Source organism: Protobothrops mucrosquamatus, unplaced genomic scaffold, assembly GCF_001527695.2.
Source record: "Protobothrops mucrosquamatus isolate PMUCROS unplaced genomic scaffold, P.Mucros_1.0 scaffold154, whole genome shotgun sequence".
Lineage (NCBI taxonomy): Eukaryota > Metazoa > Chordata > Lepidosauria > Squamata > Viperidae > Protobothrops > Protobothrops mucrosquamatus.
In genome coordinates this window covers 95,517-110,265 of record NW_015386518.1, presented here as the reverse complement: position 1 = coordinate 110,265, position 14,749 = coordinate 95,517, and the positions used below count along the sequence as shown (strand labels likewise).

At 46.6% G+C, this 14,749-nt stretch overlaps 1 protein-coding gene across 1 annotated transcript; it reads left to right on the top strand.

Moving 5' to 3' along the window:
* The first annotated feature begins 5,737 nt into the window (after window positions 1-5,737).
* On the top strand, window positions 5,738-13,547 carry ATP8B2 (ATPase phospholipid transporting 8B2). The gene is made up of 13 exons (XM_015813378.1): window positions 5,738-5,825; window positions 6,794-6,852; window positions 7,557-7,670; window positions 8,081-8,179; window positions 8,534-8,595; window positions 9,248-9,320; window positions 10,145-10,215; window positions 10,482-10,561; window positions 11,064-11,222; window positions 11,544-11,632; window positions 12,153-12,349; window positions 12,572-12,578; window positions 13,500-13,547. Exons 1-13 carry the CDS (start codon window positions 5,738-5,740, stop codon window positions 13,545-13,547), a joined length of 1,146 nt encoding a protein of 381 aa, XP_015668864.1.
* Window positions 13,548-14,749: the final 1,202 nt, after the last annotated feature.

Sequence of the window (14,749 nt, the reverse complement as noted above, 5' to 3'; positions counted from 1 at the left end):
CTTCAGTTCTCTAGTCTAGATCCACTAGATCCGTTTGGGGGAGCCTTCCATCAAACTGGGCAGCAGGGAACCCCGGTTAAACGCCTGAGATTTAAAGGGAAAAAAAATTACATTAAAAAAAAATTTTTTTAGAGAAAAACACCAGAAAAGGGGAATAGTCGATCCTGCCTCTTTGTTTTTTTTTGTTTTTGTTTGTTTGTCTGTTTGTACTCTGCCTTAATGGATCCATCGTATCTGGAAATCTTGCAAAACATCTTTTATGTTTTTAGATTCTGGCCTGTTTTTTTCCGCTGACTCTTCCTAATTTTGCTTCTGGCTTCTCTTTTTTCCACCTCTCTGCTGTCTTTCTTCTGGATCGGCCTTTGTGCTGGGGATACCTTCCCTCTCTGGAGCCACCTTCTTCCCTTTGCTGCTTCCGGGGGCGGGGGGGGGTCTTCAACTTTTCAAGCTAGGGAAGCTGTTTGCTTTTTTTATATATATATAAAAAGGAAGGGGTTTTTGTTTTAGTCCCTCCCCCTGACTGGGGGACCCTGGGAGTTGAAGTCCCCACGTGTGAAAGTTGCCAAGGTGGAGGAATTGGGCTCTCTGTACAACTAATCTTGTCCTTGATAGGGTAGAATGTAGAATGTAGAATGTAGAATATAGAGGTAGGGGTTACCGCTTTTTATTATACCGGTGTGTGGGTATATGGATAATTCTGTATTTATTTATTTTTGTCATATTTATATAGTGTATATTGGAGGTGGGGACCCTTTGAGAGCTGAAGGCAAAGAAATTTCATTTTAATGTACGATTAGTGTACGTTCAAAGTAACAATAAAGTTATTCTATTCTATATTCTATTCTATTCTATATTCTATATTTTATTTTATATTCTATTCCTATTCTATTCTTCATTCTATTCTCTATTCTATTCTATTCTGTATTCTATATTATTCTATATTTATGTAGTGTATATTGGAGGTGGTGACCCTTTGAGAGCTGAATGCAACGAAATTTCATTTTAATGTACGATTAGTGTACGTTCAAAGTGACAATAAAGTTATTATTCTATTCTATTCTATTCTATTCTATTCTATTCTATTCTATTCTATTCTATTATCAAAAATATAAGACCAACACAGTACAAGTGTGCAAAGAAACACAAAGAAAACAGTAGGGCAATAGTCCCAATAAATCATCACCCCTGCGATTCATGCCAGCCTTTGACAGTTTGTTCTCTTCCACGCTTGACCTTTTGGCCCAGGCCCACCGTCCCTTGTTGCTGCCCGTAATCGATTGACGCAAAAGCCAACGGATTTAGCCAAGCCATTCGCATTTTTCTTGGCGCCTGGGGCTCCTGCTCTCGCGGCCCAAAACCCAGCTCCAGGTCCCCTGCTAAGTTTCTGCTAAGCCGGCACGGCTCCTCTCCCCAACCTTGGCCGAGGCTGCCCTTCCCAAGGGTGAACGAACAAATGGAAAGAAATCCCAGGTTTTTTGCCTTCTGCACGGCTCCTGCTGGTCATCCCTTCCCTGAATTCTCGGCTAGGTTCTTCTTCTTCTTCTTTTTTTTAATTTTTATGTTTTATTTTGGCCTCTTTCCCAACCTGGAGGGGAAAAAAAAAAAGCTGGAAGGAGTCAAAGTGTTTTCGTGTCATCTTCGGAGACGGGCAGGCCTGGTGGATTCCGTTTGGGACTCCGAATCCCGGCCTGTTTTAGGATGTCAGGTGAGGGGAAAGCGGGCTGAACAAACCGAGAATGAGGGCCAATGCCATAAGCTGGCTTTGGAGCATCCCAAGGTGGCTTTTCGGAGAGAGAAATCCGAGGGCAACTTGAAAATTGGAAGCTGAAATCAGCCAAATCCACCCTGGGTCGGATATCAAGAGCCGAGGGTTTTAAATTTCTCCTGGTTGGTTGGTTTGGGAAAATGTTTTTATTTTTCAAGACAGATTTTGCTTAAACAGCCTCCTTAAAAAAAAATTAATAGTTTATTTTCCCTGCCTTCAGTGGCTCCGTTGAAAGTGGTTTGGTTTTTTTTCTTGGCACACCCTAAACGGTGGATGTTGGGTTTAAAGTTTCCCCTGGTTCCCAAATTGATCCCCTACAACCTCATTTTTGCACCCCGAGATCCCAAAAAAGAGCTTTTTCTGGAGATCTTTGCACCCCTCTCTGCGTCATTGCCCCCCCCCAAAAAAATCCAGGATTAGATCCAGAGGAGGGAGGTTGAGTTTACACAACTTCGGAAGCAAACGTGTCAGGCAGGAGCTGTTCTTTGCTCTACGTTTTGCGGTTTGGGGAATTAAAATATTTGCTCAAGAAACAAACTTAGGGGTGAGGGGGGGGGCGAAGAGAGAAAGGGGACAGGAGGGTGGTGGAAAACAAGGCTGCTTTTTTTTCCTTTGGGGCCCTTCCCCCCCCCCCCAAAAAAACACCCCACCGTTGAGCTTCCCCCTCCTCTTTGTAAGTTGTGTTTTTAATAGCTTTGGTGATGGTTTACAAAGAGGAGGAAAGAATCAAAACACAAGAGAGAAACCTTGTTGCTTTCCTTCTCCCGCTTGGAGTCTCCTCCGTGGCGGATGCTTCCCACCTCCCCCCCCCCGGTTCTCCCCCCCCCACGCCAGATCTCCCGGAACAAGTGCAAACCAGACCACCGGAGGGAACATTGAGGACTAGGATCTCCTTCCTGGCCTGTTTTTTTTATTAAAAAAAACAACAATCCAGCCTTTTTCTGTTTTTTAGTTTTGGCTGCTGAACGGCAGGATTGGCTCAAAAATGGTTGGGGATGAGTTTGTTTCTTTCTCTCTCTCTTTGCCTTTCTTTCTTTCTTTCTTTCTTTCTTTCTTTCTTTCTTTCTTTCTTTCTTTTCCTTCCTTCCTTCCTTCCTTTCTTCTCCTCCAATTCTCCTTCCTTCCTTCCTTCCTCATCTATCTATCTATCTATCTATCTATCTTATCTATCTATCTATCTATCTATCTATCTATCTAATTTACATAGACACCATCCTTCCCAGAAGCCCACCCTTCCCAGCTAGCTGTGGCTGATGGGTATTGGAATCCAGGCTCTTCAGAAGAGCCCCTGCCTAGTCCCTTCCTTTGGGGCAGGGCCAGGTCGCCTTCTCCACTCTGTCACGCTGCACACTTGTGATACTACAACTCCCATCACCCCCAGCCAGCACTTATTCCTCCCCCCCCCCGCCATCCATTGTTTCTCAAATCGGTCTCTGAGCCAGCTGGGTTCACTCAAACATTTAGGGACAAACCTTAGTTTGTCGCAAAAGCAAACCTGGTTTAGGAGGGCTTAAGCGCTTCCAGGGCTCAACTGATGTGGTGGGAGAGGCACCCAACTCCCTGACTGCACGCTTACCGTGCTGGTTGTCGTGGTTGTTGTGTTTGTCGTGCGTCACATCACACGTCCATGCGGATGGCGACCTAGGAAAAAAGTAACCACAATGTTTTTCGCACAGGGTGTCATACACAGCAAAGGAAGCGTTGTGTGGTTGACGCAAGAAAGACGGTGGGGTGGGGGGAGCACGGCAGAAGAGCCTTTGCCAAGGCTTTGTTGCTAGCCACAGTCACAGTGATGGTGCGTAGTTGGCTTGTGATTGTCTAGCGCATCCTCGAACTCGCGTCCGATGGCCCAAACAGACCCGGTTTTCCTGGATAGCGTGATGACAGTTTTGTCTCTTTAGTTCATTTCTTCTGCCGGAGTCGTGTCTAGTTTCCTAGTTTCCGGAGGAGGAAGAAACAGTTTGAGGTATTAGATGTGTGTGTTTGTGTGTTTGCAGGTGTCCTTTTTTTTTTTTTTTTTAAAGTCCTTTTTTACATTATTTCAGTGAAAAAAGTAATTTGCTTTTCTTATCAACCGTTATGCTTTGGGTCTCGCCTCCTCAATACTCAGGAACGAAATACTGGCTTGACACGCTGCCGCTGGCCTCGTTTCGTGGGTGCATCAAGCCATAGTTTGATCACGGTTTAGCGGAGTAACCGTGTTGCTGGTTTGTATAACCAGTGCGGCCCTAACCGGTATCACAGGGAGTAACAGCCATCAAATGCCAATTTTTCACAAATCTGCTGAATCTCCATTAAAATTGGTTGTGTTATTCCTTGTGGCAGGGAGTTCCACAGTTCAACTCAATGTAGCTTGCTTTTATCTCACCCAGAAGGGGTCAGTTTCACTGGCTGATGCCCAGATCCAATATTTGAAGAGAGAGGGACATATTTTCCCACCCAATTCCCTACCATTTCTCATTTATACCTGACACAAGCCTGGGTTGTTTTTGAAATGTTTTAAAATAACAGGAAATTAAAATTTTTCCGACATTTAGAAGTCCTTAGCACTGGACCAGGTTGTACCATCTCTCTAAACAGGCCACTGGTTAGCCAGGTTGATTAAAACCTGGTTGGCCTTAACCTCGGTTAATGCAAAGGCACCACGTTTTTTTCCCTCTTTTCTTCGTTCCCATCTGGGTTTGTTCATTCTTCTTCGATTTCCTTGTTTTTAAATGTTTCTCGCCATTTGCAAACCGCTCGGAATTGCTGCGAGTTGGGCAGCCTGTAAATGTAATAAATCATTAATATTATTACAAATATTCACGTCTTCTGGGAATCCGGTCTGCCTGGTTAGTTTCTGAATGGATGGACTGTGGAAGTTCGAGAACAGGCTAAGTTTAATAACCAGGTTTAGCATGCTGGTTTCTTTGTTTGTTTGTTTCCTCCTGCAACACATGTTTTTCTCTCCCCCTTGCAGCGTCTCCTATGGGCCTGACCACTCAACCGCAAAGGCCATGGAATTTTGTTCTAAGAAACACCCTGCAGGTAAGACACACACACACACACACACACACACACACCATATCCTAGGTCTCTTTCTGGTTAGGAAAGAAGGTTAAGGTAGACTTTGCTGAGCTAACAGGCTCTGCGGGAGGGAGAATCCGAGGCCTCGGGATGCAATTTCTGTGGAAAAGTGTGAAACGGAGAGGTAGCTTGGTCTAGTGGTTAAGGCACCCAGCGGGAGGGAGGGAGGGAGTTCTAGTCCTGATTTAGGCATGAAAAAACCGGCTGGGCGACTGTGGGCCAATCGTTAGGAGACAGTGAGTTCTAGTTCCGCCTTAGGCACAAAATTCAGCTGGGCGATTTTAGAGCTAGTCCCTCACAAAGTGAGGGCTAACTGGGATGGGGTTGGACTAGATGACCTCCGAGATCTCTTCCAGCCCTAAGATTCTATCATTCTACAAGCTTGAGCAGGGGGTTGGGCTAGATGACCTCCAAGGTCCCTTCCAGCACTAGGATTCTATCATTCTATGAACTTGAGCAGGGGGTTGGACTAGAATACCTCTGAGGTCCCTTCCACCCTTAGGATTCCAGGTTCTCTTTGCCCGATCCCAGCCTTCCGTGCCAGGGAAGAAAAGAACGCAGAAATCCTTAAGAAGGAGGAAGAATTTTAATTCGATTTCCTTGCCTTTCTTGCTGATCCATCAGCCCATCCTTTGCTGGGGGGGGGGATTCCGCAAAGGGGAAAGCAACCCACAAAGACCCTCTCCCCCCTCCCTTCCCCATCAAGCGGTCGTCTTGGTGACGCCATCCCTGCCCCTGATTGGCTGCTGGGCAGCAGTGGGAGGTGCCCCCCCTCTCTCTTTCAATGTCAGGGTAGACTTTCCCTTCTGCAGCCGGTCGAGGGGGGCGAGAGAGAGAGAGAGAGAGAGAGAAAAGGGACCCCCAGTCCATCTGTCCGTCCAGGAGAGACCCCCCCCAGCCGTAGCCATGACCATCCCCAAGGAGATGCCCGAGAAATGGCCCTGGGTGGCCGTGGCGACCACGGATGCCCGCAGCCAGCTGCTTTGGGGGACAGGTAGGGGGGTCAGCTGCCCTGGGGCAAAGGGGAGGGGATCTCTTTGGAAAGAGGGGGTGACGGGGTCCAGGGGGGGTGGGGGGTGGGATCTGGTGCTAAGCCAGCTGTTCGAGCTTTGTCTGTAAGGGTCTCCGGGGAGGGTGTTCTTTTGCTGCGGCACTCTCCGCACTCATTACCTCATCTTCCCCGGCTTCCCCCCCTCCCCTCCCCACCGTTCCTTTGCATGAGGGAGAGTGGGGGGGGCGGATAGCCCTGCTTTTTCTCCCCCCCCCAAAGGAAATCTTTTCCAGTTTTCTGACCTTGTGTCCTCTCCGTTATAGAATCCCAAATGGGTTTTCTTTCTTTCTTTCTTTCTTTCTTTCTTTCTTTCTTTCTTTCTTTCTTTCTTTCTTTCTTTCTTTCTTTCTTTCTTTCTTTCCTTCCTTCCTTCCTTTCTCTTTTTTCTTTCTTCCTTCCTTCCTTTTTCTTTCTTTCTTTCTCTCTCTGTCTCTCTCTCTCTCTGTCTCTCTCCTCCCTCCCTCCTCCTCCTCCTCCTTCTTCTTCTTCTTCTTCTTCTTCTTCTTCTTCTTCTTCTTCTTCTTCTTCTTCTTCTTCTTCTTCTTCTTCTTCTTCTTCTTCTTCTTCTTCCATCATCTTTCTTCTTCTTCCATCTTTCTTCATCTCCTCTTCCTCCACCTTCCTCCTCCTCCTCCTCCTCCTCCCATTCCTTCATTCCTCCATTCATTCCTTGGGGTGTATGGCTTTGTGTGTTTCTGGGGGCTTTGCACAGCCACGGACCAGCCAGGCAGACTTGCAGCCAAGGACGGAGCAGGGCTGCCCACCTTCTCGCCCAGCCCAGCCCAACCGGGCGCTCTCCATTGGGCCCCCGGGGTCTCCGACTCAACTAGCATTGATTGAAATCCCAGATGAGAGGGGAAAAGTAACCCTGGTTTTTGTCGACCGGCTAACCCCGCTTGGTTCTCTTCCAGAGGAGGAACGGCGCGTGAGGTCCAATTCTCGAGAATACAACGAAAAATTTCAGTACGCGGTGAGTGGCAAGCCTAAAATTGCACACAAAACACGTTCAGCACCCACGTCGTTCCTTTCTGGCTGAAACGGGGCGATGCTCTTCACAGGGGGGTCCCCGTCTGGCATTTTAGGGCTGGGGGGAGTCCCAGCACCCATCCTTCCCGGCAGGGGATAATGGGGTCAGCCTTCCGAACTCCCCGATGCCAGAAGCTGCCAACTTTTGCCTCCAGCAGAAACAGAGCAAAGAGTTGCCATTGAGACAAAGAGGGGGGGAAATCACATTTTGGGGGGCTGGAGAGAAGAAGTGTGGCGTTCACACACCACGTGAATCACCCCAAAGAACTCCGGCTTCTCTTTTCCAATTTATCAAAGTCCTTGTAGGCGTGTTTGTGTGAACCCAACATGCCAGGTGTGTCTGTGTCTGTGTCTGTGTGTGGTTCTTTGAAATTCTTTCTGAGGTTTCTGGACCTTTTTGATGTGTGTCTCGTGGCAGGACAGAAACCCAGAAATAAGAACAGAAATAAAATGTCCTGTTTATTATTATTTTATTTTATTTATTATTATTTTATTTTATTATTTTATTTTATTTTATTTTATTTATTTTTATTTCATTATTTCATTATTTTATTTTATTTATTTTATTTATTATTATTTTATTTTATTTATTTTATATTTTTATTTTATTTTATTTTATATTTCTTAATTTCTCCTGCTCCTGCGCAGAGTAACTGCATCAAGACGTCGAAATACAACGTGGTCACTTTCCTGCCAATCAACCTGTTTGAACAGTTCCAGGAAGTTGCAAACACTTACTTCCTCTTCCTCCTCATTCTCCAGGTGGGATTTCTTCCTTGGGGTGGGCGGGAGGGCCCCCCCCAAAAAACAAAGAAATCAGGGGGTTCACACCCTTTTTTCTCCCGTGGGGTGCCGCCTCTAAGCTTCCCACTTTGGCACAAATGCCAAGGGGGAGGGGGGCGTTGTGTGTCTCAGTAAACCACAGTTTGGCCCAATTAACTCCCTCCCTCTTTCCTCAATCTCTTTTCCTTCCTTCCTTCCTTCCTTCCTTCCTCTCATCCCTCCCTCTCTCCCTCCCTCTTCCTCTTCCTCTCCCCGTGTTCGGTTCCTCTAACCATATCCTTGCCGGGATCTCATCTCCGCCCTCGTCCTTTGAGCGCTGCCCTCCAGGCCTGCCCGGGCCGGGGGTCCAGACCAATAACCCAGCCCCTCGGGGCTTTCCCTCCCCCCAGCTGATCCCACAGATCTCCTCCCTGTCCTGGTTCACCACGATTGTGCCTTTAGTCCTCGTGCTGACCATCACAGCCGTCAAGGACGCCACCGACGACTACGTGAGTATCGGAAAGAGGAGGAATCTCTCCTGGGCTCGAAGGCTTTTGCAAATAGGAAGGATGGACAGAATAACAAGAGTCGGAAGGGACCTTGAAGGTCATCTAGTCCAACCCCCTGCTCGAGCAGGAGACCTTATACCGTTTCAGACCACGGTCTGTCCAATCTCTTCTTATAAAAAACCAAGTTAGGAAACTTGCAGTCCTTGCCTGTTACCAAGCTTTGTTCCGTTTTAACTTCTAGGGGGGGGGAGAAGGGGCAGTTTTGGGCAGGGGGTGTCAATTTAAGTCGAAATCTTGGGCGAGAGGGGTCCTGTGTTCGAATCCTTGCTTTCCAACCTGACTTTCTGCCGACAGTTTCGCCATAAGAGTGACAACCAAGTGAACAGCCGACATTCACAACTGCTGATTAACGGGATGTGAGTACAATCCCCAATTTGGGAGCCCCCCCCGCGGAAGGTGTTTCGGGGGGTTAGGGGGAACATGGGCAGTCCTCGACTTACGACAATTTGTTTAGCGACTGTTTGAAAAAAAGGAACATAGGACCAATTTCCCCTACTTGACGACCGTCACAGCATCACGTGATCAGAATTCAGACGCTAGGCCGGCGACTCGTATTTTTGACGGTCGCAGCCTCCCGGGGGGTGTGTTTTCCCCTTTTGCGACATTCTGACCAGCAACTGCGTCGAGAAAGGTCGTAAAATGGGCCCAAACCTCACTTCGCGGCTGTTTCACTTAGCGAAGGAAATGTCGGGACTCGGCTGCGGTCGTAAGCTGAGGACTCCCTGTCTTTTGCAAACGGGTGGAAAAGATTTCAAAAATTCTCCGGCCAAAAAAAAAAAAAAAAGCCTAAATTTCCCATTCTCTGGTCCAAATCTCCTGCCTGCCGTTCCTCATGGGTCATTGGCATTCAAAGGTACACTGCGCTGAAGCATGGAGGCTTTCCAGAGTAATGCAGAGAAGATCTGAAATGCCGAAGCGACCACCAGATTCATCGTTCATCTTACCTTCCTAAATGTTTTACTCCTTCTCGTCTCTCTCGTCCTTTCTGGGTTCCCGTCTCGCCGCCAGCCTCCAGCAAGAGCAATGGATGAACGTCCGGGTTGGTGATATCATAAAATTAGAAAACAACCAGTTTGTGGCGGTAAGTGCCTGTGACCTGGATGGTGGACGGAGGTCTCTGAAGCAGCCAGAGGGGGGAAGAATAGGGAGGGAGAGAGAGGCTGTGGTTGAAAGTTAAATTTCACTTTAAATTTCACTGAAGTTCCTTTAAATCTCACTTAAATTCAATTACATTTCATTGAAATTCAAATGCCCTTCATTTAAGTTCATTTAAATTCTTATAAATTTCATTTATATTTAAGTTCATTTAAGTTGCACTTGAATTCATTTAAATTCAAATGCATTTCATTTAAGTTCATTTAAATTACATTTAAATTCTTACAAATTTCATTTATATTTAAGTTCATTTAAATTACATTTAAATTCGTATAAATTTCATTTATATTTAAATTCATTTAAATTCAAATGCATTTCATTTAAATTCATTTAAATTACATTTACATTCAAATGCATTTCATTTAAGTTCATTTAAATTCATTTAAGTTACATTTAAGTTCATTTAAATTCAGATGCTTCATTTAAGTTCGTTCAAATTTCATTTAAATTCAATTACATTGGATGGATGGATAGATGCATGGATAGATGCATGGATGGAGAGAGAGCGAGCGAGAGAGAGAGAGCGCATTAATAGGAACCACAGTAATTTTAATTTTAAGAATTATCTTCAGTGAAAATAAACGGAGTTGTCCTGTCTGCTTAAAACTCATGTTTGAGCCCAGCGTTTCTGGCTATGTTTTGATCCAAGGTTGGGTTGAGGGTTTATTGTTCTGCTAGTGAATGACATAAATCATGATTTGTTTTTGTTTTTTTTGTTTTTGTTTACCTCTTCTCCCTGCCCAAATCCAGGCTGATCTGCTTCTGTTGTCCAGCAGTGAGCCTCACGGACTTTGCTACATCGAGACGGCTGAGCTGGACGGGTGAGTGTGCCCCAATTGTGCCCGCTCTTTTAAAGCAATATTTCTGAAACTTGGTGACTTTAGGTCTTGTGGACTTCAACTCCCAGAATCCCCCAGTTGCTGAAACTTGGTGGACTTCCCCTTCCCCAACTACTGCGGAACTCTGGGAGTTGAAGTCCACAGGTCTCAAAGTTTCCGAGTTAGAGAAACAGTGCTTTAAAGAAGCTCCCCTCCCCTCCCCTCCCCTCCTCTCCCCCTGGCCATGATTAAACTGCTTTTCTTCGCAGGGAGACCAATATGAAAGTCCGACAGGCAACCCCAGTGACGTCCGAGCTCATTGACACCAACAATCTTGCACACTTTGACGGTAAAATTCATTATTATTATAATTAGTGGCTCTCCCAATCTAATCCCTCGCAGCTTTCTAAGATGGCATGTTATTTTGATGGTTGAGCTCAACATTCAGGCGATGCAGCCCAGGTAGTCCTCACTTAATGTCTGCTCGTTCGGAGACTGTTCAAACTTGTGACTATGCTAAACAAGTCCTATTTAATGACCAGTCCTCAAAATTCTGGTTATCCCAGTGATATGAGGGTGATTGGTGGCTTTCCCTGTCAAGTAAATTCACTGGGGAAGCCTGCGGGAAGTTGAAAGTCGTGGTCACGCGAGGTCCTGGCTTAATGACCCGTGCGGTCCACACTTAAACAATGGCAACTGCCAGAACTGCTGTCACTAAAGGGTGCGGACACATGACATCATGTTTTAAGACTGCTCCACTTAGCGACGGAAATCCCAGTCCCAATTACCGTCGTTAAACAAGGATGATCTGTCACTGATCTTCTCCTTGGCAATTTTTTTTTTAATTTCAGGAGAGGTGATTTGCGAACCCCCTAATAATAAACTTGACAAATTCAGCGGGATGCTGTACTGGAAAGAGAGCAAGTACCCCTTGAGCAATCAAAATATGTTGCTGCGTGGCTGTGTCCTTCGTAATACGGAGTGGTGCTTCGGCCTGGTCATCTTCGCAGGTATGACGGAACTGAAAAAAGGGACTTAATGACCATTAACGACCTTTGCAGCATCCCCACGATCACATGATTGAAATTTGGATGCTTGGCGACTGACGGGGTCAGTTGTGGTTGTTAATACTGCCTATATTGGCAGTCTTCTTTCTTTGAAAACTTTTGAAAATTAATTTGACCGTCCTCCCAGAATCATTTCGTTACGAGATGGGTGGCAGATAAATTCAATAAATAACTAAATAAAAATAAATTCAGAATTGAGAGAGAGAGAGAGAGAGGGGAAAAGTCGTTTTTGCAAAAAGGATTCTTTGTTCTCTCCTTTGGTAGGGCCCGATACCAAATTAATGCAAAACAGCGGCCGCACGAAATTCAAGAGGACTAGCATCGACCGCTTGATGAACACTTTGGTGCTTTGGGTAGGTGAGCCCTACCCGCTCTGTGCCCGTATTTCGAACCCAGTGCTCTTCACTCTCTCTTTTTAGGATGCAGCCTTTTCCCAGCCCTGGGGGCATTGAGTAGATACCTGACACCGTTTTAGTTTTTCCAGTTGACCAACTGAGGCAGAGAATTTTCTGGGAACATTCCACCAGGCGGGCAGTCAAGCCCCTGGCCTGCTCTGCAGGGTGGTCGTCCTGGAGAATATAGGAAAGTGGATTTTTTACTGGAGTTCATTAATTTCCTTCTGTCTCAGCTTGGGGAAAATTAGCTCTGTTCTTCACCACTGTTCTGGATTATTCAAAGCTGCCCGAGTGGATTTAAGTTCTAATCCAGAATCTTTTGAAATTGACCGCTTGAAATGTGGAATTGACCACATATGGATAAAAAGGGAAAGGAGATACAGAGGACCTCATGTAGGTGGGGACTAAGAGGGACGCCGTCCTGCTTCTCCCCTTCTCCTCTTTCGTCCAAACCGAGCTGTCGTCTTCCCGTCGGCAGATTTTCGGGTTCCTGGTCTGCATGGGGGTGATCCTGGCCATCGGCAACTCCATTTGGGAATACGAGGTGGGCGTCTGCTTCCAGATTTATTTGCCGTGGGACAAAGTGGTGGACAGCGCCTTCCTGTCGGGGTTCCTGGCCTTCTGGTCTTACATCATCATCCTCAACACCGTGGTTCCCATCTCTCTCTACGTCAGGTGTGCCTCCTTTTTTTTCTCTCTCCTTTTGAGTGTTTTCCCTTTCCTTTCTTTTCCCCTATTCTCTTCTCCTCTCTCTTCTCTTCTCTTCTCCTCCTCTCCTCTCTCTCCTCTCCTCTTTTCTTTTCTTCCCTCCCTTTCCTTTCCTTTTTTTTTTTTTAAAAAAAAATTCTTTTTCTTTTGCCTTCCCCTGTGCATGACTGTGTCTTTCCCGCTCTGCAGCCCCCAGGTAAGAGGTCTCCTTCCCCTGTTTTTCCAAGCTCCGGGTGGGAACCAAATCTCCCTTTGATGTTGGCTTGTGGCATTTCCTGCCTCCCTCGCCCGACTCCCCCCCCCTTCCTCTTTCCTTCCAAGGCCGTAGCAAAAATCAGAGCCCCGTGACCGGCCCCTTCCTCCGGCTCTCTTTGTTCCCCCCCCCCCCCCGCTATTCTTTTATGGATTGCTCATTTCCTGCGGACCCCCTCAAGCAGACCCTCACCCTGAAAAAAGAAATAAGAATGCTCCAGAAGCTCATCGGCCAAAGGAAGAGAGCCTCCAGGGGTAGGAGCAGTCTGTCTTAGAAGCCAGGGGGCTGAGGGACAAACAGCTGTGGTCACAGGATCCTCCCAGAAAACCAATTTGATAGACATCTCTCTTTCTCTCTCTCTCCTCTCTCTGTCTTTCTCTGTCTCATCATCTATCTATCTATCTATCTATCTATCTATCTCCCTATGTCTATGTGATATCTATCTATCTATCTATCTATCTATCTATCTATCTATCTATCTATCTATCTATCTCCCTATGTCTATGTGATATCTATCTATCTATCTATCTATCTATCTATCTATCTATCTATCTATCTATCTATCTATCTATCTATCTATCTATCTATCTATCTATTATCTGTCTATCATCTATCTATCTATTCATTCTTCTATTATCTGTCTATCATCTATCATCATCTATCTATCTAGCATGGGAGATTAATAATTAAGCATAAATAAATAAATAAATAAATAAATAAATAAATAAATAAATAAATAAATAAATAAATAAATAAATAAATGGGGAAAAAGAGAAACTGCCTCAGGGACTTTGGGCATCCTATCGGTGGGCGAAGGCACATGGGCTTCGGGGCTCCCAACCGTCCCTGCTCTCTTTCTGGCAGTGTGGAGGTGATTCGCCTGGGCCACAGCTACTTCATCAACTGGGATAAGAAAATGTATTGCGCGAAACGGTGCACGCCGGCCGAGGCCCGGACCACGACACTAAACGAGGAGCTGGGCCAGGTGGAGTACATATTCTCGGACAAGACGGGCACCCTGACCCAAAACATCATGGTCTTCAGCAAGTGCTCCATCCACGGACGCAGCTACGGTCAGTCCTTCCGCCCCTCCGCCATCTCCGTTCCATACCTTAGGCTGGGTGGTCATAAGTTGGGTGGGTGAACTACAGTCGTACGTTTGAGGACTTACCTGTATTTGGAAGAGCTGATGCTTTTCTTGCTCCTCTTCCCCACTCTGAGTCTTGCTCTTTTCCACAGGAGACGCTCTGGATGATCTTGGATACAAGGCGGAGCTCGGAAAGGTAACAACGCCGGCAGTTTGGTCTAGTGGTTAAGGCACCAGGCTAGAAACCAGCAGATTGGGAGTTCTAGTCCTGCCTTAGGCGGAAAAGCCGGCTGGTTGGGCCAATCACCATTCTATTTACTGTTCAAGCTGGTTCTAACCTCTCTCCTCCCCCCTTTTTCCCCCCCAAGAAAACTGATCCGGTGGATTTTTCCTTCAACTCGCTGGCGGATCCCAATTTTACCTTCTGGGACACCGGGCTTTTGGAAACGGTCAAGCTGGGTGACCTTCACGTCCACGAGTTTTTCCGTCTCCTGTCGCTCTGCCACACCGTCATGTCTGAAGAGAAGTGCCCAGGTGGGGAAGGGAGAATTGAAGCTGACGTTTGAAATGCGGAGAAACAGAAGAAGCCTGGGAAATGAGGGATCGTGTGCGGAATCTGTCTGGAAGGAATCATATATTATTTTTCCTTCCTTCCTTCCTTCCTTCCTTCCTTCCTTCCTTCCTTCCTTCCTTCCTTCCTTCCTTCCTTCCTTCCTTCCCTCCCTCCCTCCCTCCCTCCCTCCCTCCCTTTCCTTTAACAGGAGAATTGTACTACAAAGCCCAGTCTCCTGACGAGGGAGCCTTAGTGACCGCCGCCCGCAATTTCGGCTTTGTCTTCCGTGGACGCACCCCAAAGACGATCACGGTGCAGGAGCTGGGACGGTCCGTCACTTACCAACTTCTGGCTATTTTGGACTTCAACCACGTGCGCAAACGCATGTCAGTCATTGGTGAGGACGGGGAGGTGACGGCCAGGGAGATCACGGAGCCCTCAACGCTGGCCTACTTTGCAGGGCTGTTGGGGGGG

Coding starts and splice junctions, on each gene's coding strand:
- ATP8B2 (XM_015813378.1), top strand. CDS start 5,738: ATGACCATCCCCAAGGAGATGCCCGAGAAATGGCCCTGGGTGGCCGTG. Junction 7,671..8,080: donor TCTTCCTCCTCATTCTCCAG/GTGGGATTTCTT, acceptor CCCTCCCCCCAG/CTGATCCCACAGATCTCCTC. Junction 8,596..9,247: donor CAACTGCTGATTAACGGGAT/GTGAGTACAATC, acceptor TCTCGCCGCCAG/CCTCCAGCAAGAGCAATGGA.